We start from the raw sequence: 26312 nt of genomic DNA, 5'->3' as shown, positions 1-26312 counted from the left end.
TCACTAAAAGCCTCTCTCCGCTGTCTCTACTGCACTGCCAGTCAGAGAGTCATAGGCTCAGACTAATTTTGTGCATATCTTTTCATGGCATCTAATGCATTACTGCCCGATTTGGCGTGCAGCGGGATGTGTATTCTCAGTCCTGTATTTAATGGCTTTTTATCATGGACTGGTGTCAGCGACATGAACTGTTTGTAGACATGTACTGTTCGGCTGAAAACAAAGATCCAAAAGTACTGTCTACCTTGTTGTGATTCATTCAAATTTCCTTGCATGTCTTGACTTCGACACAGGGCATCAAGCAGTCCGACCATTTTGGGTTCATCTGTCGGGATCAGTCAGAGTCTGGTCCCAGTCAGTATGTGTGCTTCGTTTTCCAGTGTGCCAGCGAGTCCCTGGTGAGTCACGCAAAATAATCATGTAAATAAAAAATGACTTCAGCTCCTGCTCTCAACCCAATGCTTTTATTTCAAAGGGACAAAAATATGTTTCCTCACACGTCAAGTGCTGTTTATCCATCCATAGATTGTTTTGGTGCGAAATGCCGAGTCTTGGAGATACAGATGTCAGCCTTCTTTGGAATGTAATGGAACTAGGTGACACTCCGCTTGTGGTTTCCCAAAGCTCCAAAAAATACATTTAAAAAACTCAACAGCAACGTCTCTCCTTCCAGAAATCATGACCTGGGTAGGATTAAGATAATCCGCAGAGCTTGTTGTGAGCTGTTTCACGTAGGGTCATTATTCCTGGAGGGAGACATTGCTGAGTTTTTCAAATGTATTTTTTTTTGGTGCTTTGAGCACCACGAGCAGTGTGTCATCTAGTTCCAGTAAATTGGATTAAAAGAAGATGGATTTCTCCAAAACTCTGCAACTCACACCAAAGAAATCACGATGGATAATCAGCACGGGCAAGAGGAAAAACATGTATTTTTGATTTTGGGATGAACTGACCCTTTAATCTCTACCCTCTCCCTGTGTTGTCTACATTTCGACTACATTTTGACTGTACGTGTCAGGTGGATGAGGTGATGCTGACCCTGAAGCAGGCCTTCACTACGGCAGCAACCTTACAGAGCAACAAGACTCAGGTCCAGCTCTGTGAAGCCTGCCCCATGCACGACCTGCACAAGCTCTGCGAGCGGATTGAAGGTGAGCCACGTCGACCGAGTCGCACTCCAGCACTCGACTCATGAATATATTAATGCACGGCCTGTTTTTCTCACAGTCGGAGCAACATAAAAGAACATTCTTACTTCCTCTTCAGGTCTCTACCCACCCAGAGCGAAGCTAGCCATCCAAAAATATCTCTCCCAGCTGACTGATAACGAGCAGGCTGAGATTTTCGAGCGAGTTCAGGTGAGGTTCGGCTCTGATGAGGGCAAGCACACTTGCATATTAACAGTAATTTGGTGATTGATTTCTTTTCAGAAACAGTTCAAAAATGCTGCATCTATTTCACAGCAGTGTTTGCCCTTCTTGGGGTTTTGAGTGTGTGTGTGTGTGTCCATGTCTGCAGAGACTGAAGCCTGGCTCAGACCAAGAGGAGAACGAACTGGTGATTCTCCATCTGAGACAGCTCTGTGAAACCAAACAGAAGTCCCACCTCCACATCGGAGAAGCCCCTCAGGTAAATATTCAGTTCGATTCAAAAGGGCTCTGTTGGCATGGAAACGTTGGCATTCAGTGCCAAAACAAGTGTGATATGAAAACAGTGACTTAAAAAAGCACATTAGCAGAAGATCCACCGAGAGTGACGACAAAAATGTTGGCCAAGGAAACTGCGTGGATTGTGTTCCTTTGTCAAAACAGGAGAGACTTCTAACATATTCTCAGTTATAGATTGACTTCTGGGTTTACCTTTAACTTCTGGACCAGCATATTCACTAGAATCACAGAGTAGTAAGCTCTGAAAAGATTTGAGCAGGTCCATTTGGACATTTAGAAATCAAACTATCAGCCCTGCAGTCTCTCCCTCCACACGGGCTTCTTATCCTAAGGTTTTCCATTGTGTTGATATCGCAGCAGTTCTAAATAATCAGGGCCACAGAAACGGCTTGAGTTAAAATTAGTCAGTGATGACGTAATTATTAATAACAGGAGTCCTAGAATTTCAACAAGCAAGGCCAAATGTTTTTTTTTCTCTTGGTTACACTTTTCTGTGACAATTTCTTTGCAGAGAATGGTTCAGATTTGAAGTTTGCTGTGGGTGCTGCTGTTGATGGAAAAAGCTCAGTCTTTTGATAGGAGATCTTAATGTTATCATGTCCTGTGTAGATGCGTAGTGTTCCTGGAAAAGACCATCACTGGTTATCAATTGAATGATTGGTACATTCCATAACCTGCTGAGGGGACGACATGACATTGACAGAGTTGATGGTTATTGCTTTAGCCCTTTAACCCTATAACAGTATATTGAATATGTCGATGAAGGTTCCCAGTCATCCGGGTCACGGTAATGTGTATGGTAAATATCAAATTCATCATTCAAATGGCAAAACCCCCCTAAAAACAAACCCAGTATTACTTTTAGTCACTGCAGTCACAATTCTTTCTGTGTCGGTTTATTTTTTCTTCTGTCCATTGTTATCATCTGACAGAATGCAGCAAACAGCTCGTCGGCAGGAGACGGCACAACCACCAGCAGTCGTTTCAAACTTGATATTCTCAAGAATAAAGCACGCAGCTCCCTCACCACCTCTCTGGAGAACATCATAGCAAGGGTGCGTCTGAGCGCATTGTTTTCTCCCCCCCTCCCCATCCTTTGTCTTTATTTAATTCCCTGCTGTTATTGGATCTACCTTTTTTCTCTCCTTATCCCTGTCTCTGTGTCTCATTTCTTCACCCCAGACAGAATGTAGCCTGTGTGCTGTGTGCCTTTTTTACGTGTCCCTCGGCTCGCTCTCATTGTATCAGTTGCTGTTTCTGTGTCAGTGTCATCCAGGGGATTTGGATTGACCCATATCTGCCAGTGAGACAGCAGAATAATTCCTCAGCAGAGGCATCCAGGCAATCTGAGACCTCTGCTGCCATCTGCTATTGTCTCAGAGACTTAGCTCGACAATGACAATAACAGTTCATGTTATCAAGTCAGGAAAAATGTGTCCTTTTATCTCTCGGCATTTATGATTTCCTGAGCTGTTGTTTTAAGTGCCTTCTTGACGACACCAGCTGCACTTGTTTGTCACGAGCAGTTGAAAAAGAGCATATGCGCATGTTTCATATTGTATAACCATCTCTGCCACCAGGGTGCCAGCCGGATGCGGGGCCGCCTGGGAAGCATGGGGAGCATAAGCAGTTTCGAAAGGGTAAGTGTCCTTGAGGGGGAACACGAGAACTCCCAGCACTTCACTCAAGGTTCTCCGGGAATTCTCACTTTTACTCAGTGGCTTTTAAAAAGCGCATTATATTCCAGCTCTGTCCTCAGAAAAGGACAAGAACGATAAGCATGCTCTCACTTTCGTCAGTTACTGGAGGCCGCGAACGGTTCTCGTCCTCTCACATGATTCTGCGCTGCGTTATTCCCGCATAGTTTCATGGTGAGGTAGAATTGGCCAAAACAAAATAGGGAAGAGTTTCAGCAGGGAGTGTGTTGACGGAGCTATCAGTGAACCATTTGGGGTTGTTGGCTCCGCCGTGTCACTGCTGTGCAGAATGTGGAGTAGGTGTGTGATGTAGTCCCCCTGACTCTCCATCAGTCATGGTGGAGTCATAGGAGTATTCCACCAATTTGGCATTGAACTCTCATAACATTGTCAGACTCAGGACGGATAGGTTAAAAAAAGTCATCAATATCCATGCAGGACAACCAGATAAACCAACACTTCAGTCAAAAGCTGTTTTCCAAAATACACACTTTTTCATGTAGTATGTATGCAACTGGGATGTACTACTTTGTCTTATCGTGGCACCTTTGAATTTGACACTCGTGCTCATTTGTAGCTTGAAATTTGAAGTAAAAAGACAAAAAGTATGCGATTTGGAACGCAGCTAAGGAGCTGTCGTCTGCTTGTGCCCTCTCTGCAGCTCAGTCGATGTGACGCAACTTCTACAGCGCAGAGGATTGTGAGTCGATATAGTCAGAAAAGCATACTGCTGGATAACTTGAGGGATTTTATCAGATTTCACGCAGCTTCCTCTGGAGCCACCAAAGTCTTTGATATAGACATAGAATTACATTACTTATACAATGTTTTGACCATATACTATTTAAAATTTAATTTAAATTTTAAAAAAGCTGCTGTATCTGGCTATTGTAGATTTAATAATGATTATGAAAAAAATGCATTCATGTAGCCCTTTTTCAAGACAGCGATACAAAGCGAGCAAAACAAGTATTACAGGCACAGCTGATATGAATATTTAAACAATACAATAGATACACCCAAAGTAAAATAGATAAGTGAAAAGCATCTGAAGCAATGATAAAAGCGTCAGAATAAAGAATTAACAGCAGCTTTCCAAAGTCTGGTGGCTCTAACAACACATGCACATTATGTAATATATATTTTTGTGAGAAACATGGTTTACTGCAGTTTTTTTCTTATGCAAAACGAAGGGACAATGCCACATGTGTGTGTATCTGTATGTGTGAGGAGAATCGGGCATCCTCCCCTTCGAGCTGCACCTGTGCCCCTCGCTGTTCTAGAGCAGCGTGTTTCTGTAGCTTTCTCCAGAAGAATGTTGTTTGCCCTGTGATTGAGCGAATAAGTAGTCATCTGGGGATTGTGTCAGGATGCCGATGTCCTGGTAAGCAGGAAATTCAAGTCAGGATGTCCACTTGTAAGTCTGCTGAGCCATGCCTGTCCGGGCTTCCTCTTCTTAGCCCTGTCATAGGACACAGCGCCGCACGAGTGTCTGATTCACTGAGCCGCTTCATCTTATCAGTGTTTCCCAAAACCTGCAAATCACCAATCAAGCCGTTCGGCTGACAGGGATATCTGCCGTGATTTACATGTGTGCGACGGACCAACCGAACTTTTACAGTGTGCAATGTCATCAGCAGAACCGTGAGGATGGTGACAGCCGCACTTTTTTCTATGCATGTTGAAAGCGGCAGCACAAACATGGCAGAATTTTTCCTGTTGTGTCAAACTGTGGAGAGGGAGGTCTCTGAAAGCACGCTGGGAGGAGATTGGAGGGTTTCCGTGTGGATTGAGCCAGTGAGGTCCTTCCCACCAATAGAGCGGTGCGATGCTGTGAGTCACAGGACATTGTCCATTAGAAAACAATAGATGGTGGGAGTTGCACCAGCAGGCAAGAGGCAACGCTGAGCCCAAGGGTGTTTAGTGGAAAGTTAAACCTGGAACAAGTCTTATCGTAGGGTAAAGTTGGCTGGGTGAGTGCAGACATGTAACTTGAGCGATTGAGTTTTGACCTGTGTGTTTAGAATAAAGTTACAAGCCGTGTGTGAGGTTTCACTTCCAGAGACGTGTAGCATTGTTGCTGCTCTTTGAATTCAGTGTATAGCAATGTTTTTGACCTGTATAGCTAATCAGAATATGCGTGTTTTTAGCTTGTCATTATGCCACTCTTTCACTGGTTCCGTTTCAGTCAGTTTCATCAGAAAATATAGCCATGCTGAAGGTAGAGTGATATGAGATAGAAAATGTCATAAATGTGAAAAATCTGTGAAAGAGATTTTTACACATGCGCTGACATCTGTCTCGCCTCCTCAGCAGGATGAGGAGTCTCCTGGTCACACCCCTCCAGGTTCCCCTCCCGCTTTCCCCTGACGACGACCCGGAAAATGGCGTGCAGTTCCGCCGGCGTGCCCACACCTTCAGCCATCCACCTGTGAAGAAACGCATCTCCTTCGAGGGCCAGCCTTCCAGCCAGAGCAAACAGGCTCCTCTGCGTAGACAGCAGTCCGTTAACCCTGAACTGCTGCAGAGCAGGTAACTTACACCTTGTTAGACGCTGCCTGCCTAGCTGGAACCTGTGGGAGAGAGGAGTGATCATTAAAGAACGTGCATCTCTTCAGTAATGTAGCAGGAGTGGATGTTTTGAGTGATTTTGTTGACAGGAGGGAACTTTTGTGTTTTGACGTGTTTTTTTTTGTTTTTCTTTAAGATATGGCTAACGCTAAATAAAAACCTGCTTTTCTTTAATCGGTTTAACACAAACTAAATATTTTGTTAACCTTTGATTTACACACACAGACAATATGATCTATTTGCAGCACTTTGATCAGACCTGAATCCCTCCACCTCCTGCTCCACTATCCTTTGAACAATAGCATCACAAGTTTCCTGTCACTGTTTTCATCGCCCATGTGTTCCTCAGTGTTTTTCTGTGCTCTGACCAGAAGCTCCTTTTTTTGTGTAACGTGTTTGTTTGTTTTAATTTTACTTTTTGGGCATTTCATGTTTGGCTCGCCCAGTCCTGTGGTTGTCTCGAGAACTCGCAGCGTTTCGGAGAGCGAGTCCTCCTTCGGCCTCCCCTCCTCCTTCTCCACCCCCACTTTCCTGAAAAGCATTTACCAGGGCTCACTGGGCTCCCTGAGCTCCCTGGCAGACAGTGGGAGCCTCAAGAGGTGAGAGGGGGTGCTTGAACAAAGCCCCCCCCCTGCTTAGACCCAAAGGCAACAGCCAGGGACAGAGGAGTTGACATGGGTGGGAGGGCGAACTGATCTTTGCTGGGATGGCAGTAGCCGCGTACATGTTGGCTGTCCAAACCTTTTAACACCCAGCTTTTTTTGTCCCTGAATTTCCTGCCTATCCATATAAACATTTTTATGGGTAAAAATACCTTCCAGCTCTTTCTTTATTTCCCCGTTATCTCTGCAGCTGGACCCGCCCTCTTCCTGGTTCACTCAGAAGTAGAAGGGGATGCTGATACACCCCTCTCTTGTTGTACTTGCATGTGAATTTGACGCTGTTTTGCACGATTTTCAGCCTCTATTAACTGCACTTCACACTTTTGCCATCACCTTTCCTGACCACCGCTGCTCATGACGCCTGGGGGAGTCTAAGCATCATGCTGGCTCAGTTCAGTGATGTGTTTTATTTTGAAAGGTTGCTGTTAACGATCAGCTGCACTAATCAATCGCCTAATCTAGTATGTTCGAGAAATGAAGACAACCGCTGTGTGAGCCAGAGAGTCTCTAGATCCTCTGTTGACACGCAGTCTACTCAATGTCTGGATGGCAGAAAGTAAAGGGTAACATTTCCATTATGTATGAGGTTCAGTGGAGCAGACGTTTGTAAAATGGTGGGATGTTTTTTTCCCCTCTTGACTGCAGACAAAACCCCAAGTACCCCAAAAGTACACTTGCATAGATAATGCAGCAAAACGCGTAAAAAAAAGCTTTTTAACACGTGTTGCACCTGCTGATGAACGAGAGCTGAAGCCTTGACCTGCAGGGTATCTAAATCTGAGCGTGCCCACATGTTTTGTTGCACTGTCAGATTTCGTTTCCCCAGTGCTAGTGCTGTCTTTTCTGCGACTTTCTGACTTCACTGGCAGGAAAGCTTAGTGAGAAATCATATGTCGAGAGAAGAATTCAAATCTGCTTTTTAAGAGGCGATGTTAAATGTGCAGAACAGCTGAGGGAGTGAAAACATGTTGACATTTGTCTCGATAAAGGTCACTTCCTGTTTTTCACTGTCCACATGATGAGACGGGCACTCGTGTGCTGAGCAAGCTTATTGACTACTACAGCCATCAAATGATCCACTTGTTTTTTTTAAAACTGACCACAGTGAGTAATGAAACGATCTCAATTTTATGATGAGCGACATAAACAAAGGGGAACACCAGTGAGGAGATTTTCTCTTTTTGCATAGTTGGTATTCTCATTCTTAATGCCTGTCGCTGGGTTGGATTTCTACTTATCCGGGTCGAATAAGTCCAAGTTTTAATATTTTTTTCACAGCAGATTGGTGAGGATGACTAGAGGCCTACAGATTATCAGACTAAAACAATAAAGTTGACGGAAACAAAATTGTGTATGTTTCGATATCAAATATGATACATAAAAAATCAACAAATCAACAAAAAATGGAAGTTCCTTTTAGCTGCTCTAACAAAGGAAAAATGCAATTTGACTTTAAAGGCTCATTAACGTATTCATGAAGTCTCTCCAGTAGTGGAGATTTGATTTTCACATTTGAAAGCTTATTTATATGTTTGTGTTTGTGTGTTTACAGCTTGAAATTAAATCTTTAATTCACGGTTCAATTTTGTGTGCAAATTGGTTGTCTGTAAAAAGGAAACACGACAAATTATTAGTGCCAGGTTTTTAATTTGTTTGTACAAAAACAAAATGTCCTTTAATAGATATAATAGACATGTTAATTTAATGGTGCTCGTAAACTGCAATGCAGAATGCACTGATTTGGAATAATTCCATTAATAGCATGACAGAGACCTGCAAGAGGGAACAAACACTGCAAAAATGGTTTAGCAACTGTAATATTTTAGACTGTTAAATTATGATATTAATGTTCAGTGCAGTCTTACTAATCACTTCAGTAATACAACCCGACCTGCAAAAGAACAAGAGGATTTTCTAATTACGCTGTGCTTTAGTGTCAATAAATGCACGCTGCATCATCCATGTAAAAAGACTTTCCTACATGGTGAACTGTGCTGCTCTCCATTTCACCCTCCTTTTTTGCACATACTGCATTCATATGTTACCACAAATAGCAGGTTCCCTCTCACTGTTTTTCAACATATGACCACTTTATTTTGGTTCAAAGCAAGAAAGCATTCGAGGCTCCAAATATAAGAAACTGTGACAAACAACGAGGGGAATATTAAGGCCTTTACTAAAGTGGCTAAATCGTTAAAGAAGCCAAACTGTTTTGACAAAAAGGTCGTTGTTATGGCTCCAGAAAACAAACAACACTGGTCCCACCGACAGTATACAGTAGCAACAGCCAATTGAAAGCAAGCGCATGACTCTGATACTAACGTGACAATAAAAAAACTAGAAATACTGCCTCTTGGTTGCATACATCTGTGCACCGGTCAAGTTGTTGTTCCAGAGCTATGGCGCTGAATAATAACCAGAACATATTTTTGCAGAATGCTGTGAAGTAACAGTGACGTTGACCTCTGGCCTTAACTTCAACATTCCCTCCTATAAGACATTTATGTAAAATGTTGTCATAATCATCATATCAATTGTTTAGTAAAGGCCAAAACTGTGTTTTGTGAGGTCACAGTGACCTTTGACCACTGAATCTGAACAGTTCATCGATGAGTCCAAGTGGACATTTGTTCCACATTTTAAGAAATTCTGCTCTGAATTTGAAGATGAGCGTTTTTTTTTTTGAGATATCACGTTTACAACAATGGGATGAACAACCCCAAAATACAATGCCATGGCTATCGCTGTGCGGAGGCATTGTTGTGTTAGCAGCTTTGGATTTAATTTCTTCTGGATATTATAATCAATGCATGTGAAACACAGGTAACACAAGGAAACTTGTTTGTTTGAACGTGTTTCACTACCTCCTACAGGTAGTAGGTAGAAGTTTTCTTCTCTGCTCACAAAAGCAACTTCTTTTCCAGAAAACGAGTGAGCACGCATGCACGTCAACTGTTTAAGTGGCTGATGTTTGTTGTCATTTTACATACTAATTGTGATATACTGTCAAACACTACCTTCTGCTTTATTAACATGCACATTGGGTACAGGTTTTTCAGTATGTTACAGGTTCACCATGACCATTTCTCATCAGCTGTTGATGAGAAGCTTGTGTATGGTCTCTGAGTGGTGATGTTGGAAAATGTGTGCCTTGGGGTATTAAAGGCTGTGTGTGTGTGTGTGTGTGTGTGTGTGTGTGTGTGTCTGTGTGTCTGTGTGAGAGATAGAGAGCCTGCATTTGTAAGAGCTGCTGAGAGAGTGTTGGTGTAAGATGATAGCTGACTCGTTTATCGGGTGTCTGTGACGCTGCTGTCTTGTCTCGTAGCAATGGGGAAGGCAGGAAGAGGACCCTGTCTGGCTGCAGCAGTGACTCTCTGAGCGGAGGTCTCCCTCCCACCCCACGCAGGGTCTCCTGGAGACAGAAGATCTTCCTGAGGGTCGCTTCACCCATGAACAAGACATCTGCATCCATGCAGCACCCAGGTCTGGTAACACAATCCCTCAAGCAGTTCATGCGAGGCAAAACACGATGCTCGTTGAATCCGCTCTGAATAATCCACAAGTGCATAGCAAATGAGTACACGGCAGGGGGAACATTTGATTCTCGTGGAAAAATTGCTATTCTTAAACTCCTGAACGTCTTTCATGCATGCACGAATGGGTAAAAGCGGTAAGCATTGGAAGCAAAGAGGAATTTTCCCACTTCATCCTTGTCAGATAAGCACAGATAAAGGAGCCTGTGAAAGTGATCCTCCTACCTGTTCTCATGACCAGTTTTCTTCGCTTTAGCAACGTCTTTCTTATCTCGCTCACGAGAGCTTAAAAATGTGGTGATTAGCCCCAGATCCAGGACATTAACAACTCCTGAATTATCTGGCTTTTTAGCTGCTAGTGCTTCACTTTTCTCTACCTGTTAGTTAGTGTTCGAATGAGTTTTATCAGAGTATTTTTTGCCTAAAACAGTTGTCTGCTGTTGCTTGGGACAGGGTGTGAGACTGAACACTGCAGTAAACATGCCATAAATCCAACACAATTAGTTACAAGCGGCTTAAAATCTGTGGTGAGCTGCAAGAGTTGGATGACAATTCTAAGCATTTCTGATAACCCCTTTTTTATAAAACGCAATATGAGACGTCACAAGACATGCTACGACATGATACGAAATGTTAAGTTAAAATAGGACACGAGACAATATGACAAGACGCGATACAGCATAATAAGACATGAAACAATACAACACGATAATGTAGGACACTATATGATACGATAAGACACGATACGATTAGTCACGTTAAGACATGATACAACACGTTATGATACGTTAAGACAAGATAGGACATGATAAGACACGATACAGCATGATACAACACAGTACGATATGACAAGAAACGCTATGATACAATAAGACATGACACAATACAACACGATAATGTAAGACACGATATGATACGATACAACAAGACAGGACTGATACGAAATAGTACGACACGACATGATTTGATACGATACCATATGATAAAGAAGACAGGGCACGACACGATATGATATAATACAATACAACCTTATTGTTTACCCTAATATTTAATTTCCATCCTCAGGCAGTTCACTTTAAGAAATGTACATTGAAGTTAGACATACTTACACATATGACAGTATTCATAGATGTACAAAGTGCTGCAAACAGTCATGATGTTTTGAAAATGTCACATTTTAACTTCTGGATGCATATCTCACTTTGCAGCGCATTGACTTTGGTTTTGCAAAAGGGACAGACTGATGTATTCTTTCAGCCTGTTGCAAAGATTGTACACATTCTCACTTCATTCATCGATCATATGAACAAACTGTGACATAAACAATATGTTTTCTACATGTGCTTTGTATTAATGTTTCTGGATATTGTGTTTTAGACCACTCTGATGGCAGGGAGCTGTTGCCCCTCTCACCCCGTGCCTGCAACTCAAGTCTGGATCCCTTGGGGCGTCAGCTTCCACCGGGGGAGAGACCTAAGAGGACGGGGGCTGACTACCGGGCCCTCTGGAAGACTGCCATCCACCAGCAGATCCTGCTGCTGCGAATGGAAAAGGAGAACCAGAGACTGGAGGGTGAGTTTTCAGTTGCTACTGTGCACAGAAAGTATGATAATCACACTGGAACAAAGCGTGCATTTGGTCATATGAATGAAAAACTATGAAGAACAAAATGTCCGTTCTTGTCTGCTGCTAGATCATTCGGTGTCCTTTTGATGTCAAGTGTGTTTGCTCCTCCGCAGACACTGGTGGTATTTATAATTTGTCACGGGGCTGTTCTTGTGGAAAGCGGCTCATACTGGGGCTTATTGTTTGTGCAGTTAGGATATTATTACTGTGGTAAATTCCTCACTGCACACTTAAATACTCAAGTCTTTAACACTTAATAGCAATCATTCATAAATGGTAAACGTGTAGTTAATTACACTTTAGTTAATAGTTATTCCACATTTAAGAACGTTTTAATAAAGTGAAACTATCAACTATAAGCCTACCATTTATTTATGATGAAAGTGTTTCCCAGAGGTCTTGTCGCTCCGAAATGAAGATTCATGAGGTGCACAGCGATGGAAGAGTTGGCCACTCCTTTGCTGTGATATCTGTTTATGTAGAGAGGTCAAATGTTGCCATCTCGGGCTTGGATTCTGGGGCGCAACTATATTTAGAGCCGAATGTTTTGGTGTTGCATACACTCCTTAGGACATATGAAGACATGCAGACACACAAACTAAAGCAAATACTCAGTTGGTTAAAGTGCATGTGCAGGTCAAAACAGTTCAGGTCCCCTCCAGTCGAAATTGTGATTCTCTTTTCATTCGTAGTTGAATGTTTGAGCTTTGCTGTGTAGAATGAGGAATGTGCAGCGTTTGATACCGGGAGGCTGTTTTTAGCATTCATCGCTGAAAGAGGACATTTTCTCTGTGCTCACTGGTAATCTAGATTCTAAGAGGGAGGGCCTACGAGCATGATTTGTGACATCACAAAAGGTTTGGAAGCAAGTCCTGGTGCAGTTTATGCAGTCTGGACCAAAATCTTACCAAGTATATTTAACTAATTTGTCTTCAATACTACCTCAATACATGTGAGGGAAGACACAATCACCTAGAAAGTAGCATGTCATTGAGATGAATGGGACTTGTTTTCATTAGCAGATTTTTTATTAATTTATTACTACCAAGAGACACAAGGCATTCATTGTTTGTTTGTATTAACTTATTTTTCATGTGACATTTTTGTACTGCAGTATTCAGCGTACGCAAGTGTGATGTGGAAACTTGAAGCCTCCAGCGGTGTCCAGCAGTTAAACTTGAGAGCTAGAATTTAAATCAATTTTAAATGTCATGTCATTTTAATGTGCTAATTTATACTTTTTTTTTCTTCAAGTACCATACCAGGCACACATCAGAGGCTTTATTTTGTATTCCTTTATAGACCTGGATGTAGCACTGGAAAACATCGCCCTCTAATGGCCGTGCCGTAGAGGCTGCATCCCAAAGTTGTATTTTTAGCACTCCTTTTCTCCCCCTCTCCTGCCCTCTCAACCACTCGACTCTTATCAGGAAGTAAACAGGCAAGAGGAGAAATGGAGTGGAGAAGAGGAAGTAGAGGCCATTTGGGACAGTCGGTTAACTACTTCATTATCAAAACGGCATCTTTCCAGTGAAGTGGCATGAAGTTAACTCGACCCGATGATAACAATCCAAGACCATCGTGTGTTGCTCAGAAAATCGACAAAAAAACCGCACATCACATTAACATCCAACTCTCAGAGAAAAGGAGAATGAAAGGGAGATGTTTTTATTTCATGTTATGGGATGTACCTGCTTTGTGTAGCTTTCATATTATATTATACCAACACATCTCTTTCCCTTTTGTTTGTTACTATGACACCAATGCTGGTCTGAGGACCTAACTGTGAATAACCGTTTTTCAATAGAAGGTAAGCCATATAAAAGGAGCCCTTGGGATTAGGGCAGATAGATGTTTTGCATGGTTTCGGGTGTTTTTAATTATATCCATTCAATTCAGCTTTTTTAGTTTGCATGTTCAGGTACTATCATACTTTATGCTCCTTTTGTGTCTTTTGTCCTTCGCACCTCTCCCCATATTCTGGATGTAGCTCCTCCATGCCTCCAGCATAAATAGGATGGATCTTTGGTGTTAATGTGGGTATTGTGGCTTGTGTTTACGTGCTAGGCTTTCTGTGGTAACTGGTGACAAAAAGGTGTGAGGGGCTGTAAACACACTTGCTCTCAAATCCGATGCATTTCAATCCGCCGCGTTGTTGTTCTACAAATGCAGGCGGCTTTTTTTGTTTTGAAGTACAGCCGTCCTTTGGTGGCCATTGGTGTTGATTTTCCCTGAGCGACCAGAGAATCTTCACTGACAAAATGATGCTGAATATGTTTTTTCATCTTTTTTTTGTTCTGGCGATTGTGTTGCAGCGAGCAGAGATGAGCTGCACATCCGCAAGATGAAGCTGAGCTACCAGGAAGTGGGCCAGTGCTCCAAAGATGCGCTGGCATTGTGGGAGAGAAAACTGACAGCCCCGGGCAGAACGACAGTCCCACAGGACAAGGAGGAGATGTATCACGCTCTCTGCCAAGGTGAATGATGTGTATGTGTGTAGGATTTTGTGTGTATGTAAGTGAGAGACACAGGTTGTAAAGACATGTATTGGTGTGCCTTTGATTCTGTGACACTCTGAACGAGCCATTTGCTGTCTCCATCTCTGTGTACAGGTGTTCCCAAAGGTAGGCGGGGGGAGGTGTGGTTGCTCCTTTCCCATCAGCACCGGCTGCGTCACAGGCTGCCCCAGCGTCAGCAGGCCCCAGACACCCCCTACCAGGACCTGCTCAAGCAGCTCACCGCACAGCAGCATTCTATTCTGGTGGATCTAGGTGAGCACGCAGTTGTATAAAAGGGGTCCATGTTGTCATGGAGAACAAAGAGAAGTCATGGAATTTGATTGTTTTTGTACTTTAGGCATTTTGAGAAGCTGTCATTATTATTAATACTTGTCTACTTGAGAAGTAGTTTGATTGTTATTGTTCTCAGTTATAAGAAAAACTGGGCATCATTTTGTCAGGGAAAAACTCTTCTTGTCAACTTAAGAGCTCATTTAATAAATGTCTAGATGTAAATATCTTCACTGTCTCCCTGCTCAGGCCGGACCTTCCCCACCCACCAGTACTTCTCAGCCCAGCTGGGTGCAGGGCAGCTTTCCCTCTACAACCTCCTCAAAGCCTATTCTCTGCTGGATACAGAGGTACATTCACAGTCCTGTATCCTTTCCCCACAGTGCATCACTGACTTCTTTTACATGCACAAAATATTCCGGTTTTGTTATTCTAAAAAGACAATATTCCTAATAAGCTGGCTAATGAAAATGAAGCCTCCCCTTTCTTTCCTTCAACCACCTTCAACTTTTAAAAAAGGGTCAGCATTTTGATACTTGTGCATATCCGATGTTTTCTTTCATAGTGCTCAATAGTAGGTGTGTTTCTCCTTCTGACCAGAAATGTGGGCTTTTCTTTTGTGCATGCATTGCTTCCCCAGCCTTGCAAACTGTTGGTTTGTTGGTTTGTGTACAACGCACAAAGCTGTCTGTAAACAGGCAAGAGGCCGTGTGATGCAAACTGTGGTAAAAACCCCATTTGAGTAACATTATCTGAATGTGCTCTAGATATGTCCTAAGAATGCTCCTAAAACTTGAGCAGCGCCGGCATGTCCCACATGTCTTAATCTGAAAATGATCAATATGGAATAAAGCCTAATTCAGAATATTCAAATGGAGCATAGGATATGAGCAAGTGAGCCCAGAGACTCGCAAATATCATGACTGGTAGTATATATCATGTGCTTTTTTTTTTTTTTTTTTTTGATCCACACAGGTAGGCTACTGCCAGGGTATCAGCTTCGTGGCTGGAGTGTTGCTGCTGCACATGAGCGAAGAGCAGGCCTTTGACATGCTGAAGTTCCTCATGTACGACCTCGGCATCAGGCAGCAGTACAGACCTGACATGGTCTCTCTGCAGGTCAGTACATGAATGGGTAAACTGACCACTAGAACATGTTATGAGAATATGAGGGTTCTTTTTATCAATAAAGACACTGGTTGACAGCAATACATGCCAGTACCCACCTACACCTCCTCAAACAGATCTGACCATTGCGCAGGGAGAAGAAAGGGAGAGGTCACCCCAAAATGCACATTTTTCCTCTTACCTGTATTGCTATTTATACATCTAGATTATTTTGATGTGAGTTGCAGAGTTTTAGAGATGGTGTTTGTCTTCTATCAAATCTAATGGATGGCACTATTTTGGGGTGAACTGTCCCTTTAAACAAGCAGCACACACTTCCTCAGAATTATCTCATTACTCTGTAAACAAAAACAAAACTCAGGCTTGGATTAATTTGAGCATTTCAGTCCAGAATAATAGAAGAGCTATGGTCACAACAGGACTCCAGCCTTTTCCCAACCTTATTAGAACACTATGTGAGTAACAGGCACAGGCACACTTGGGCTTTTACACTCAAGATTTAGCTGTGATCTGTTTGCTGTGAGAGGCCTTGTTTGAGTTAGTAGTTAGCAACGGCAAACAGTAGTCAAGTGTCTCCACCTCTAAATCAAACCACACCTGCATGCCTGCTCTGTTAGCTTCGGTTAAACATCAGCCGACCTCACCGGAGTGAAAGCATCGGCAGGCGTGGTAATGTTTAATCTACATCAGGTAACCATTTAGCCCAGCAGTGACCTGCTGGTTCCCTCTACGCTGCAGTTTCCACTTCGTCTTAGACTAATCCAAAGGTTGCATCGATAAGAGGAATTTGTGCCTTTTTCAGTGTGCGGCGGTTCAGTACGAGGAGGTAAAGGTGTTACTTTTCTTCTTTGTAACAGTCAGGAAATTGTAAGACTGATAACAGTCTAATTTTAGCTTGAGCTAACTTCTGCTTCTCGTTTCTGTCGGCTCTGCATTTCACCGTAGCAGTAGTCAGGATCACTGTAATACACTGTTAGAGAGTTTGTACTGCTCATTAAATGCTTGGCCTTGGTGCGTGTCTCAGCAAGTCTCTTAACACGATCTGGTAATACTTGAGGAGCTTCCTGCTTGGGTAAATGTTTATTTGTCAGCTAGAATTTCTCAGATTGCCTGGTGATATTTTTATACTTCCATCTGCAGACCCAGATATACCAGTTTGTTCAGGAGCAGCATGTTTTGACCTGTGTTATCTATTTAAATGTGCCTGTGCACACTGTCTTTGTGATCCCAGATTCAGATGTACCAGCTCTCCAGACTGTTGCACGACTACCACCGCGAGTTGTACAATCACTTCGAGGAGCACGACATCTGCCCGAGCCTCTACGCAGCGCCCTGGTTCCTCACTCTCTTCGCCTCGCAGTTCCCCCTCAGCTTTGTGTCCCGCATCTTTGGTATATTTTCGCGTATTATATATTTATAACAATGGCTGTTTTTGCTTCCACTTATCTGCGCAATGGCGCTTTTCGAAAGAGGATGACATTTAAGTAGCCTCCTAGTAATTATGGCTTACAGGGAAGGTGTTAAAAGCATTGGTGTTTTCATTGATGTGCCTGCGCTTCTCTTGTTTTTCAGATTTTGTGTTTGTCCAAGGGACCGGGGTGATCTTTAAAGTGGCCCTCTGTCTGCTGAGCAGCCATGAGGGGGAGATAGTGGAGTGTGACAGCTTTGAGAGCATCGTGGACTATCTGAAAACAACACTGCCTGCCCTCACTCATGCGCAGATGGAGCAGACCATAGCGAAGGTACAGAATGAGAAGTTGAAATACTGTGAAGTAGGATCACAAGTTTCCAGACAATTAAACACAGTGATGCATGTACATTTGATACTTGTGCATGAGTGGCCACGTACGTGACTCCAGCTTAGGTAAACTGAGAGCTTCCTCATACTTGTGACAGTGGAAAATGTGTTTACAGATGGGATGTAAAGATTCAGTGTCCACCATGATGCAAGACAAGACAAAATTGTCTTGTTCGGTTTAACTGAATTTGTTGAAAGCTGCAAAGCTGCGTGACTGAGGCTCACCTGACACTCCAAATTAGCCTGATTAATTCATTAAATGCTTGCACTCCATCCGCAGGTTTGTCATCAAATATCCACCCCTCTGGTGGTGTATTTTCTCTAAGCCAAACTGAGGTCATCAGTAGACTGGGTGGTTTAATACCTGAAATGCGGAGTTGATTTAGAGCCTTCCCTTTTCTTCGCCTTAGTGCTCACCTACTTGCTACCTCTAGCTCACATTGTTGATCTCATATGGGATTAAAATGGAAAATCTCAAATATCTGTGAAGCTGCACAGCTTCAAAAACACACATTTCAGCCTCAGCAGTCAGGATTTAGATTATGCTCTTGCACCGTAACAGCTGCATTATGTGTACAACATTGTTAAAACCCTAAACAATTATCAACACTGTGCTACGCTTCTAATAGACTTGCCTTGATCATAATATTTTACAAGAATAACTTTTCTCGTTAGGACTGATTGAACAGTCCATTATGGATAGCTGAAGGAGGCATGAGTGATCCACAAGGGTGTATTTCTGGTCCTCTTTATTGTATTGTAAAATAACTGTGAGAGTATATTTCAATCGTACATTTTTATTCTGATGATACTATTTCATATTCCACAGGCTGCTCTCTAAATCTAGCCATTGCAAAATGTGCACTATTCTCAAGGTCACGTATGAATATCATCGTACTGTCTGTGTCCATAAATCTCAAGACTCTCATATCAAAACTTTTGGCGAATCCAATGCTCCTCATGTGTCAAGTGGAACAAGCTGCAAAGAACCTTCAAACCAAAATCTCTCATTCACTTGATTTAAAATGGCCGTATTCCAATATCTTTTCTCAATGTGAAAGTGTGTGTGAATTTTTTTCCCTCCATATTTAAATGGTTTATCTTTATTATTGTACAGAGTACTCTGTTGAGAAAGCGGTAGGGAAAAGTCATGGTCTATTAAGGATTAAATGGATTAGATAGAAAGCAGATACTACTAAACTAAATAGAAAAAGGTGATTAGATAGCACCTGCACAACACACAGTTCCTGTAGCAGTCACAAAAATCTGATTTCAACTTTAAGGTTTATTATCTTAATTTATCTCGCCAATTTTTGTTTAAGTCTTTCGAAGTTACTCACAAATCTATGCTTTAATTAACCTTAAAACAGCTGGAACTGTACATCTCTAACTCAAACTCAATAAATCCAGCATTTCTTAGGAAATTTGGAGCTGGGTGAGTGTTTACAGCACCAGGATGGTGTATGTGGGACTGACTCAACATGAACCACAGCACCCATGTTCATTGTAATGTGTTAATATGATACCCATGTGCTTTAGTGGTGTTTTTTTTGTAGTTGTTAGTCTTGTTAGTCGTGTGGAGGAATTAGCTATATCAGGCTTTGGATGGACAGACAATAGATGTTAGTGAGAGCCATTAATTGTTTGTTCTTTTGGTATTTTGTTTTTTGTGGATTTGTTGTCAGTAATATAAATATACAATATCACAAACGTATCCTTTATCCTTTCTTCTCTAGATGGACTAAATTTGATATAACTTACCGTTGGTTTTAGTAACGATATCGATTTACTGTAATGACTTGTCAGTTGATGGCATCTGTCTCGCTGTGTAACGTGCTGTTTGCCAGGTGATGGAGATGGACATCTCGAAGCAGCTGCATGCGTACGAGGTGGAGTACCACGTCCTGCAGGATGAGATGTTGGAGGCGGGACCGCTGCCGGACGACTCCGACCGGCTCGACAAACTTGAAAAGACGAACGTGCATTTGAAGAAACAGAACATGGACCTGCTGGAGAAGCTTCAGGTAAGGAGAGATCCAGATGTATAATTAATGATATATATACTTTTTTATGCTTTATCATTGGGGGAATTTATGTGATCAGTTTAAAAATTCCTTTCTTTAAATGGAGCGGTGAACAGTCCTGTCAGATGTGTGTTGTGTGTCGTGATCCACGGAAGCTGCCACTGGTTATATCTCGGACTTCCCATAGATGGCACTAAAACACAAGTTAAAAACACAATAAAAGCTGATAGCAAGACAAAGGGACTAACACTTCATGGTCTCCAGACACTCAACATTTTGATCAGTAGTAGTGCTAAAGTCGCACCTGATGGTCTAAATAATATTGATCGTCAAAGAGCTACTCTCACAAGTGATTTAGCCTTGTCGAATATGGATTATATATAAACTACAATCATACTTGATGGCACTTTTTATGAGGTTTTGTGCTGTGATCCTGGTACAAAGTCCCACTAGTACTGTCTTCTTCTTGAGCTCTCACAATGTGCAGCCTCTGTGCTTTTTGTATTTACCCTCCATCCAAATGTGCGTCTTTGCGTCAAACACAGCGTTTACTGAGGTGCAATGTCTGTGTCCCCAGGCTGCGCGGCAGAAGATTCAGACGCTGGAGACGAGCGTAGAGAACTTCCTTTCTCGGGAGAGCAAAATGAAGCACATGATTCGCTCTCTGGAGCAGGAGAGGGCAGCTTACCAGAAGACCATTGAACGCATGCGCTCATGCCTTCCCCCTGACGCCCTGACAGATGTGGAGATGACCCAGATCAAAACGGGACCCAACGGGAAAGCCAAAACTACAGCCAAGAAGCCCTGATGGCAACCAGGGGGCTGGCTGCTGTGGGCAGACACACAGGCAGGAGTGAACAAACACAGACTGCTCTAGTGGAAGGCTGCTGAGAGCCACAGCTATTGTTGTACTGCTGCACAAGAGTAGCAGCAATTTGTAAATGTGTGATGTCTGAACTTGAGACTTGCAGACTGTATGGGGAAATATCTACGTGATATTTGTCAGCATATAATGGAGTGGTGGGAGGATGGTTATCAGTTATGCTTGCAAACAGACAGTTCTGATCAACGCTGCTGTTCTGCCTCACCTGTGTCACTGCCAGTTTGAAGGTGAGATCAAGATGCACGACATCCTCCCCATTCACATCTTTTTGATTGTCCCGGGGGAATTTTCTAGATTGACACAAGCGAGAAAAAGTGTCTGCCTCTGCAAATTTTTCCGCGCACTGCCTTGATGTATTTACTCCCAGGCTCAGTAGCACCATAAACGCACTGAACAGAAGGTGCCTATTGGCAAACAATCCTTTGGACCTCAGGTTCAACTTATAGCCATTACCAGTGTGTATGATCCTGGAGCTGATAACCATTGTTTTGTTGTTTTGAACTCTGCGTCTGTGATGGAATCTCATTGCTTTGTTATTTCCTTTTACTCACTTGAAATTTTTGTGAATGTAATTTCCCTCCAAAGATCATTGTGACAACATTCTGTTCTTCACAACAAAAACACCTGCGGTGCTTGGCTTTAAATTTCGGCAGACACACAGTGTTTCACCGCTCAGCTCTCAGCACAGCACCACTGCCTTCACGTGAGAGATCTTTAGTAATTGCACTTGCTGCTTTAAAGGAGGAAGTGTTTCTTCCAGAGCTCAGGCAGGATGTGAGGTCGTCTGCCTTCGCAGTTTCCTGTGTGACTGACCGCGGTGTCGCCTCGTTTTAGCACCACGCTCAGACGCCGAAAAAACAGACTACAGTGGGGGAGTGCTCTGAATTTACAGCACGTGTTTCTGCGCTAAATGTCTGTATGACATTCTTGTTTTTTTTGTCAGCCTAAGGTTTGACAAAACTAGCAACATCCCCTCTTCCTGTCGTTCTTGAAGGTGCTTTAAGTGTTGTTTGGCTCAAGATTGCAAAGCAACACATACCTGCAGTTGCATTGCGGTTGGTCACACAGTCAATTTTATGTTTGCAGTGAAACTCAAGTGTTGAGGTGAGTAGAGAGTCTGCAAAAGGAAATAAGAAGAACTTGAACACAAATTAGTTTCCTTTTGAGTGAGGACAAGTCTCTCTTGTTGCTGGGTAATATAGACAGTATATGTACACACACATATATACACACACACACACACACACACCCGCGCTCACATACACACAAGCCATGCAGGGAACTGGCTGACTACATGGACAGACAGTTCAAATGAGTTGAAAGAGTGTCCCTGGCTCTTTCCTCAGTTTTGTTTTATCCCACCTCCGTGTCTGACTCACCATCTCCAGTTCTGATTGAAAGCAAAACAGTCCTGGGCTTGACTCGGCTTTCATAAAACACCCTTACATTAAAACCAAGGTGATGTCTATCATGAAAAAAGTACCTGCTAAAAGTGTCTATCAGTCTTCCTGTCCTTGGCGACAAGTTGTGGTGACACAGTTGTGTCTATTTCAGTATAAAAGTTTTGATTCTGAAACTTTAGTCCAATCCGACATATCCACACAATGCAATATGTATACCTTTGGCAGTCGTGTCTATTTGCATAGACCCACAGTACTTGTTTACTCTTGCTTAGTGACAGGAGCTACAGTAGCGTTGGAAAGGTTGCTAAATCTAGTCTGACGTGTCCTTGTGGTGATTGGGTTGATGTTGTAAAGGTTTGCACTAAACCTGTCATAAATAAAAGATAGAGAAATAGTCACCTCTGAACAGCAGGGATTATCTTAACAATTCAAAACGTGAAACATATCAAAACACTCATTTAGAAATCTGTCGAAGGATACGTAGGATAAAAGTCCTACACAGCTTTCCTGCCTCTCTTTGCCTACTTTGCTTATCTACAGTATTTGTGCATCATATAAATTGACCATTGAACCAAAGATATGGTTGTTTTTTAAAAAAAAAAGAAAAAAAGAATGAATGCAAAATGAATGAAATCATCCGAAATGCTGTAATATATTGTATGTTAAATGTGATAAATTTGTTGTCACTTCAACTTTTCAGCATTCTTCAGGTTTGTACTAAGACAAAAGCTTGAAAAGCTACCGAATAGTGGCGGTAAAAACTTGACACACTTAAAAAGGACTATTGGCAGTTTTGTTTATGCGTCGGTCTCATCTTATTCCTCTGTGCCAAAGGTTAACAATGGCCTTCTCCATTAATCGGAGATATGAGATCATTTAGTCAATATCTGATGTTAAGCACATCCTCGTGGTCAACGAAGTGTCTGTATTTTACGTCAGACGCTCTGAGTCCTGACCAAATAGTGATCGTATCACTGTGTTTTAAGGAAAAACACTTGGATGGATTGTTTTTCTGTCAACATGAGGGCTACACAGTAGCAAACAAACTGTCATGAATTCTTCAATAAACTTCACCTTGCCTTGTTTTCTGTCTACTCATGTCCGAATGTCTTGTCCAATGCTTGCTTCTCATAAAGAAATCATGTTCCTTTACAGCTCTACAAGGTAGCACTTCATGGGCAAGACGTAGCCTCAAGCTGAATATGGTCTCTGTGTGTGTAGACGTATTATTGCGTAAAAGGCCAAGGTAGACTTCGACAGTTTTAGAGAGTCTATTTAAAGACCTTTCGAGAGTTGTACTTTTGTTAGCGCCCTAGGCAAAGACAACAACAGGTCTCCAGTGGGAAAAAGATCTTTTGTGAAATATACCCTTTACAACGTATTGAAACATCCAACCGAGTGTACATTTCTGAATTAGCTATAGTGAATCAAGTAAAAGTTCCCACATGACCTCTGATGAAATACAGAAAAATGCAGCGGCAGTTCAATGAATTAAATTAAATCAATATTGCACACTTAGTTGGTCTGATGATTCAGACCAGCTCCTGCTTGAATACTATTCATTGTCTCATTCAAGTGAGAATGCGAGAAAATGAGCAAGCTGTTTCGAAACAGATGCAAGTCTACACAGATAGCTTAAGGTACTGGATGAAGTGCAGATAAAAGTATTGAATGAACTGTTAAAAGTAGTTACCTAGCTAATAGTGAATGGATAAATGTTAAATATTTAGCTCATGTTGAAGGTAAGGGATCAGCTAAGAGTAATGCTAAATGGTTAAATAAATTGAAAAAAGTAATGCACAGCAAAAGGTATTGGATATACTCTTGACATAGTTGGCTTAAACTCAAAATTGATGGCTACAGAGTGATCTAAAAGATAAACAGTACGCACATATTTAAAGCAATGGCCATGTGATGGTGGAAAAGCTAAACATAATGGGTATGTGGTTAGAATAACTAACTTGAAGTTAACCATGTGTAAAGATGCTGCAGGTTGAAACATGCAAAGAAGTATTACGAATGCCAACTTACTACTAGCTTAAAGCGAAACTCGAGCCAAAAAGCAACCGAGGCTTTATTTGGGATTGAATATGAGTCAAACCTTCGTGTAACAGCATAATTACGGCGAAAGAGGCACTTTTAAGATTTACCGTAGTTTCGGTTTTGGGCACGTTAATTTTGAACGGCAGAGCTAGGGGCATGACACGCTAGCATCAAAATCGCTATTGCCTGTCACGTTGCACTCGGGGATCAACACTTTCTGCCTGCCATGACGGCGACGCGCAGGAGCACAGCAGCTAGTAGTTCAAAATCCTTCTTTTTCATAAACTCTGTGTACACAAACAATGTTCTCAATGCTCGTGTTCATGAGTAGAGACCCTGGTGATTCTACGAGCAAAGTTTCATGTTGTGTCGAGCCTTCTTAGTGTTCTAAAAATAGCGATTTTGATGCTAGCGTGTCATGCCCCTAGCTCTGCCGTTCAAAATTAACGTGCCCAATCTTAAAAGTGCTTCTTTCGCCGTAATTATGCTTTTACACGAAGGTTTGACTCATATTCAATCCCAAATAAAGCCTCAGTTGCTTTTTGGCGAGAGTTTAGCTTTAATTTGTATTGAAATATATATACATTATAGGGGAAAGTGGGGGTATGCACCGATCAGAAAACAACACAACTATGAAACTCATCATATACATAGTCAGTGGTGATATCTCTGCCTGCCTACTGAAGGCCAAATTAATGTGTTACACTTATCAGAGCTGTCCGGATAAGACTTATTTTTGAGGTGTGAATGTATTTTTCTCCTGTATTTTCTCATTACCATTCTATTGATTTAAATCTGTCTCGTTTTGATTTGAACCATTCTGGTGGCTATTTGATACCTTTGTCAAATGTGAGGACAAAGCGTTGTGTTGCGATTAACCCCAGTGCTATCAAAATGACGTTCGGCTTACTAATGACGTCAAAACTGATTCTTTATTTCAAATGATAAAAGTGTTATTTGTTCAGTTTAAATGTCTATACTCATTATCTATTTATTATATGATTTGTGGCAAAGTCCATCCAGCAAGTCGAAGTCTTTAATCTCGGGACCTTGGTTCAGTTCCTGCCAGTGTCAATGTCGCTGAATCAAAAGTTGTCTTAACTGTGAAAAGGCCTCTACATCCTATATTGGCTGAAAATCAAATATTTGGTTATTATAAAAATAACACATAAGTGTTATTGTTGGCTTTTAATAGTATCCTTGTATTGAAACTCAGCAGTATTGGAACTCTGATTCCAAACCTGGTTGGAGTCATTTCATTCTGACACATTTTAAATGAGGGGCATTTGTAACATCTTAAACTGTACCAGTCAGAAACAAGACAGAACCATGAAGCTGCACATGCTCTGTTGTGATCTATCTCTGCCAATAGAAAAAAAACAGTGTCTTTAACTTCTCAAAGGTCTTATCTTTTCATACATAAGATGGAAAAAGAAAATATTCTTTTCAATACTAATGTAGTTGCCTTCTTAGTCCTTTGTTCAAACTGTAGTTCATGAATACGAACCACAGATTGAGCCCAACAGGAGCTCTATCAGCCAAGGAGGGGCTTTGAAAGATAGCAGCCATAAGACCAGTCATTGTTTTCCTAGGAGGGTCTTACCCAGAAAGGCTTGTTGAGTGTGGCTCTGATCAGCCTCTGCCAAGCCTGGAGCTTGTCACACATAAGACACACAAATGCCGCCAAACAGGAGCCTATCGCACACTAAACAAAAGGGGCCACATTCCTTACGTATTCCCACACGAGGTTACATCCTGCAGCAGGGGAAGAGTGGGATGCTGGGAATCCACTGGGATTCGCCTGAGAACGACACTTCCTCTGCCGAAGGTCTTATCAGCTCTGTGTTGTTGTTGTTTTTTTTTCTTCTCTCCGTCTTCACTGTCCTCATCTTTCAATCCATCTTTGCCTCCCACTCTGCTTCCAGCTCTCCCAGTCCCGTCCCATTGGAACTGTGAGGCTTGATCTGACGCTTTGGTACAATATTCACTGTACTGTGGAGCTTACAGAGGAAAATGCAGATGTCCAAACAGGTATTTCAGTGAATGACAGAATGAAAACACGAAATGACAAGGGATGTGTTTGACACATGAGATATTTGCCTGTGTGTGTGTGTTTTAATGGCATTAGACCACAGCCTTAGCATAAAGGGAAGAGTGAGCTGACAGTGTGAGCTGGTTGCGATGAAGGAGTGAAGGGGTAGGGGAGGCAGAGTGGAGGAGGAGGAGGGAGAAGGTTAGAAAGGGTCCTCCTACCTTATATGGGAATTCACACTGCTCCGCTTGTGGCGCAGTCTGGAGTTGCTTCAGCAGAAAAACACTGGGCTACAGCTGTCAGAGCGAGGTACAACAGGTCATGGAATATCTATGCTAGCAGCTCAACTTTTGCTTTGACTGTAACGCGGTAGTATGCAATCTGAATCAGTAACGCGGTTCAAGAGTCTAGGGCACAGGCATTGCACGATGAGCGCTGTGCAGAATACATGGGCTC

General features: G+C 42.3%; 1 protein-coding gene across 1 annotated transcript in view; it reads left to right on the top strand.

The window, feature by feature from the left end:
• tbc1d4 (TBC1 domain family, member 4) overlaps positions 1 to 22866 on the top strand; it is a 34519-nt gene extending 11653 nt beyond the window's left edge. Inside the window, 20 exon segments of the mRNA XM_030428392.1 lie at positions 294 to 398; positions 1019 to 1151; positions 1267 to 1358; positions 1519 to 1629; positions 2600 to 2722; positions 3248 to 3307; positions 5678 to 5728; positions 5730 to 5896; positions 6382 to 6534; positions 9923 to 10080; positions 11508 to 11702; positions 13564 to 13566; positions 14072 to 14233; positions 14369 to 14527; positions 14795 to 14895; positions 15521 to 15664; positions 16905 to 17064; positions 17246 to 17415; positions 19319 to 19495; positions 20073 to 22866. Coding sequence (XP_030284252.1) covers positions 294 to 398; positions 1019 to 1151; positions 1267 to 1358; positions 1519 to 1629; positions 2600 to 2722; positions 3248 to 3307; positions 5678 to 5728; positions 5730 to 5896; positions 6382 to 6534; positions 9923 to 10080; positions 11508 to 11702; positions 13564 to 13566; positions 14072 to 14233; positions 14369 to 14527; positions 14795 to 14895; positions 15521 to 15664; positions 16905 to 17064; positions 17246 to 17415; positions 19319 to 19495; positions 20073 to 20303 — 2655 coding nt within the window. The 3' untranslated portion in view covers positions 20304 to 22866.
• The last annotated feature ends 3446 nt before the right edge of the window (positions 22867 to 26312 follow it).

Source organism: Sparus aurata, chromosome 9 (assembly GCF_900880675.1).
Source record: "Sparus aurata chromosome 9, fSpaAur1.1, whole genome shotgun sequence".
NCBI lineage: Eukaryota > Metazoa > Chordata > Actinopteri > Spariformes > Sparidae > Sparus > Sparus aurata.
This window is presented reverse-complemented; position numbering and strand designations above follow the sequence as displayed.